Source organism: Bidens hawaiensis, unplaced genomic scaffold, assembly GCF_021521415.1.
Source record: "Bidens hawaiensis isolate Kalapana, Puna unplaced genomic scaffold, B.hawaiensis_p1.1 tig00022664_1, whole genome shotgun sequence".
NCBI lineage: Eukaryota > Viridiplantae > Streptophyta > Magnoliopsida > Asterales > Asteraceae > Bidens > Bidens hawaiensis.
The window spans coordinates 100,664-106,028 of NW_027493531.1; the positions used below are offsets into that span (position 1 = coordinate 100,664).

Consider the following 5,365-nt stretch of genomic DNA (forward strand, 5'->3'; position numbering starts at 1 on the left):
TTTTTCATCTCTTATGTCAGCCTAATTTTCATCCCTTGACACAAGGGATAAAAATTAAGCATTAGGATGATAATATATATATATATATATATGTATGTATGTATATATATATATATGTATGTATATATATATATAGGGGAGGAATATTTTAAGAACCTTGATGAGTTGTAAGAACTTTAATAACTCAATATGAACCACACATTTAATTATATGAGTATGAAATATGTGGCTGAGAATAAATCTGATTAAAAAATTAATCAGGAGAGAGAATAAGTATTTTTGATGATTACACAAGTTTAAGTGTTAGTTACACATGTGTAATAAGTCGATTCGGTGTGTAAAAAAATATTGTTACTTTTTGTACATTACTTACACTTACGTATTACGTATGTGTAAAAAAATTCAATTTTTTTTGTTACGTTGAGTTATTTCGCGTTCTTAAAACTAAAAGTGGTTCTCAAAAGAAATCAATCCTATATACATATATTAAAAACATAATTACACCCTTCTCACAAAGTCATTATTCCTTTTACTATTCATTTTTAAATATTTATTAATTATTATAACCATTAATTCACTAATCATAATTTCAAAAATAAAAATAATAGGCTTTACTTTCTTTATTATAGTCTTTTTGTCAACTAATTTAAATATTTAACCAACTATATTTTTAAACATTAAATGTGGACAAGTGTCGGCTTTACATATCTTATTTTTTGTTAAACGATATTTTTAAATTTTGCTTTCATATTTTTATAGTTCGTCTTTACAATGACCGAAACTTTTTTCATGATTTAAAAATATCTCATCGTCGCATGGTTTATATCTGCGTGTCAACGTTTGATACCTAGGTCGCCTTTAAAATATTTTTTTGGATTACTAGTTATGTTTACGATTTGTGTTGATACTGCTAATACGAACCGAATTTGTGTTGGTACCGCTGATACGGACCGAATTTTTGTTGGTTCGCAACAATAACATGCCGGTCTTTTTGGTTCCACATATGAAAATTTGTTGTATTTTTGCATTGACGGGTTTATTTCTTTTGTTAAGTTTCGATGTCGTAACTTGATATAGATTGACTTCGCATCGACTTGCAGCGAGTTTATGGCTTAACATTTTTACTTATGTTTTTTTATTTGATTTACCGGTCCCGTCATAAAACGCGGGTCCTAAACCTTAGTTCTACTTAAATTCAATCCTCCCTAGATTAATTCCATAATATTATATATGGATAACATTTTGGATAAAGTCTTAATAAAATTCATATAAACATCTTTTTAAGGATTATATTTCAGAAAACAAAAATTCGACTTTAAAAACCATCTTCCTTCCTTCGGGTATTCTCTCTCTCTCTGCACACACACACACACACACAAACACAAACACAGAGCCTTCTGTTTGGTTGTCAATTCATCTTCTTCTTCGTCAAATTCTGTCTGCTTCAAACCCACATCAAGAACCGTCCAATCATGGCCTATTTGACCCGCAAAAGAAGCTAATTTCACAACCCACCTTTTGATTACTATTAATTATGCGAACATTGTGTGATGTTTGCGAAAGCGCTGCTGCGATCTTGTTTTGTGCTGCTGATGAAGCTGCTTTATGCCGTGCCTGTGACGAAAAGGTTTCATCTTTATTTATGATGCTTTATGGCTTCAAATTCATAAGTCTTGATTGTTTGTGGTGGATCTAGTCTTTGGTCATGAGTTTGGGAACAAGGGTTTTGTGAGTTAGTTACAGTTAATTGTAATTATTTTGTGTTAATTGTTTTGATGGCATTTTGATTGTTAAACTGTTTGATGATTAGAAATAAGATAGTGGTTCATAAAAGAATCTATACTAGTAAGAAGCTTATGTTGATTACTTTATTATGATTTTTTTTTAAGTTAGGTTAATTCTTGTGGTTGGTTGGTTGGTTGGTTGTTAAGATGCATGTGTTTAGGTTGCTTTTTCGAATGAATTTCCGTCTAGGAAGGCAGCAGCCACATCTTTATGTTTCGCTTCTTTATTTTACGGGTCCACCTTTTTTAAGCACAAGTTTGGCATCCAGATGTATGAACCAGGACCATGCTTTCTTCTTTTTTTTTTTTGGCTCCTTCTTTTTCGGCTTTTGTATTTATTTCTAGCTGTAACGAGAGTCTGTCGTTGCTTCTACACGCTACTTGAGATTCAGTGGTAAACATTTACCATTGATTCTCTTCTAGAAAAGCTCTCAGATTTGAATCCAGCTTTCATTGGTGGGACCCTAACGGGCACCAGAGAATATATTGCCCTTCCAAATGATTTTCTAAAAAGATTCTTGTATTTCTCTAATATCATATATATTTTGTTCTGTGGGGACTAGGTGCATATGTGCAATAAACTTGCTAGTCGACACGTACGAGTAGGACTTGCTGATCCTAGTGATGTACCACGTTGTGACATATGTGAAAACGCACCAGGTATTCCTTTTTTTATCTTTAACGGGTCAAATGGCTCTAGGGCTGTAAACGAGCCGAGCTGCGCTCATCAAAAGCTTGAGCAACTCGTCTTGTTTTTAAAAAAAATTATATTTCACACATAGGGTTTGGGTCTCTTTCGAAATCCAAAAAATTTAAGGACTTCAAGAACTCCTTACCACCAATCATTTTTATTTGTTTATTCTATTTATTTAATAGTATTTCAGGGCAGTTTTGTCATATTATATTTAATTTTGTGATTACATAGATTACAAATATGTAATCACAAGCTTACATATGTGTAATAACCAAATTACACATATGATATATTTGCAATAGCCCAATTCACATTTATATAATCGTAAATACGTATAATAAATGACTTACCATCAAATAATATTAAATATACAAACAAATAAATTAAATGATTGTTTTTTACAGTCTTAATGTTCTTCAGTTATTTGAAAGTTCTGAGATGATCCTTATAATCTGATGCATTAACTAAAATTAATATATGTAAGATACAACTAATACAGAATTTATAAACTACAATTCATACTTTATGTATACTAAAATTCGGGTTACAATTTATATATATTAACATGAGATGATGTCATGAATTTTGTTCTTACTATATGTGTGTAGCTTTCTTCTACTGTGGAATAGATGGAAGCTCACTTTGCTTACAATGTGACATGATCGTTCATGTCGGCGGTAAAAGAACTCACGGAAGATATTTGCTTTTAAGGCAACGAGTCGAGGTTTCTGGTTTTGTACCACATCCCTTTGCTCGCTTAAACTTAACGTGTTCAAAAGATGTCTTCAATGAAACATTGACTTATATCGTATGAGATTCTTTTGTAGTTTCCAGGTGACAGAAGTGGCCGTGAAGACGAATTAGGGTTGCAATCTGTTGATCCAGGTGGCGAAGTAAGGAGGGAACGGAATACTGAACCTAAGATTACAACTAATCAACATCATCGGTTATCTGCAATAGGAATGATGGAGAATAACAATAATAATACTAATAATAACAGTAATAATAATAATAATGATGGTGTTGCCAGGATGGAAAATAAGTTGATTGATCTTAATTCGAGGCCTCAGAGGATGCATGGTCAAACTTCAAATAATCAGGTATTATGTTTTATGAAAAATCTTATTAGATAATCAACTTAATTTTTTTTGTTTATTTGAGGTATTAAGAGATTAAACAATGAAAAATAGGCTTGTAAACAAACCGAACGTTCAGTGAACTGTTCGTTAATCGTTCGGCAGGAAGTTCATTTATGTTTGTTTACTTAACAAACGAACAAACATGGCACATGTCTCATTCGTTCATTTATCTTTGTGAACGTTCGTTTATGTTTCTTTGTTTTCATTTGTTTAATTTCGTTGATGTTCGTTAATATATTCTTTAAAATTTTGATCTATTACAACTTAGTCTAGTTCTAATAACTTTTTAGGCCCAGCACATTTTCTTCATATTACTTTTAACTGGTTTTAAGTCAAATATGTTCATTCATCTATGTTCCGTTGCGTTCATTCGTAAACCGTTCATTAATGCTGTTGAATGAACGGACATAAGCGAACATGTTCATTTTCTTAATAACAGACAGAAAAATCCCGTTCGTTTAGTTCGTGTTCGATCGTTTGTCCGGTTAAAGTTAAATGAACACGAAGATGCTCCATTTGTGTTTATTCAGTTCATTACTTCATTTACAAGCCTATAACTGATGAGGAATGAGATTCTTGTAAAAAAAGATCCATTTTTTGTTTTAAAAATAGTGGCAAATTGGTAATTTTTTTACCCTTAAATATTCAATTTGGCTGTAGCTAGTATGAAACAAAGTTATCCTTAAAGATAAGATAAACAGAACTAAAATATGTTTATCCAATCACTTCTAAATTATGATTGGATAATTCGTTTCCTGTATTTATTAGTATAATTTGTACATAATTTGTGGAAATTTTGTTTATTTGAAGGAACAAGGAATGGATATTAGTGGCGGTAATAACGATTGTGCAAGTGTGGTTCCTGTCGGGTCCTTTAAAAGAGAACCTGAAAAGTAATAGAGGTATAAACATACCTTCAAAACCATTTAATTTAGGTTTTATACTTTTATTAAGTTTCATTTCTGTGATGAAAATATAAATGATAATGGGACCCACAAAGGCCCGATGAAAGTAAACAGGCTGAAATGTTGTTATTTGTTCCACTCGCACAGCCACAAGATGATAATGGAAATGAAGACAGCACAAGCTGCTTTGTTAGCCGTTAAACGAGGGGGGGCTCAACCGTTATAAAAGGCATACTTTTTTAGCATTTGATGTGGTCAGTCATCCTCACTCTGATGATATTAGAGTTGCTCCTTATTACTGTGAAGAAATGACTTTTTGGTACCCCGAATTTGTAACTGTTTATAAACGTGTTTTTTGTCGAATTTCATGCGGTTTTAGATTCTAATGCTTTCTTGTGTGTACTGTTTGTTTATCTTTTCTTTGTTTGATGTTTCTTAGAAGCGTATTTTAGTTATCTTTTGACTATGCAAATGAGACTGGTAACAAAAATATTACGCACTTGATGAATTGACATCTATTACTTAGAAGAGCCCGGCCCGACCTGGTCAAAACCCTGGCTTGGTCTTATTAGGTGTGGTACTAGGCGGGCTTTTCTTCTCCTGGTGTGAAAGACAAGTTGCCTGGTCTGACTTCACTTTGTCTTAATAGGCATTTTTTTCCTGACCCATTTCCACCGAATAGAACAAGTTATCTGAAGCCGGCGCGGTCTATGAATAATAATGGGAGTTTTACTTATATCCCCTTATTAAGAGGTCTTATTACATATATATCCAACCTTTAAAAGTTAATTACATATTTATAAGAAATGACCCAATTACCCTTATTAACTCCTATCAAATCAA

At 32.2% G+C, this 5,365-nt stretch overlaps 1 protein-coding gene across 1 annotated transcript; it reads left to right on the forward strand.

Moving 5' to 3' along the window:
• The first annotated feature begins 1,378 nt into the window (after positions 1-1,378).
• On the forward strand, positions 1,379-4,971 carry LOC143565938 (B-box zinc finger protein 19-like). The gene is made up of 6 exons (XM_077052770.1): positions 1,379-1,627; positions 2,348-2,444; positions 3,087-3,202; positions 3,306-3,578; positions 4,428-4,519; positions 4,670-4,971. The coding sequence occupies exons 1-5, from the start codon at positions 1,535-1,537 to the stop codon at positions 4,512-4,514; spliced, it is 666 nt and encodes a 221-aa protein (XP_076908885.1). The 5' UTR covers positions 1,379-1,534; the 3' UTR covers positions 4,515-4,519; positions 4,670-4,971.
• Positions 4,972-5,365: the final 394 nt, after the last annotated feature.

Coding starts and splice junctions, on each gene's coding strand:
- LOC143565938 (XM_077052770.1), top strand. CDS start 1,535: ATGCGAACATTGTGTGATGTTTGCGAAAGCGCTGCTGCGATCTTGTTT. Junction 1,628..2,347: donor GCCGTGCCTGTGACGAAAAG/GTTTCATCTTTA, acceptor TGTGGGGACTAG/GTGCATATGTGCAATAAACT. Junction 3,579..4,427: donor GTCAAACTTCAAATAATCAG/GTATTATGTTTT, acceptor GTTTATTTGAAG/GAACAAGGAATGGATATTAG.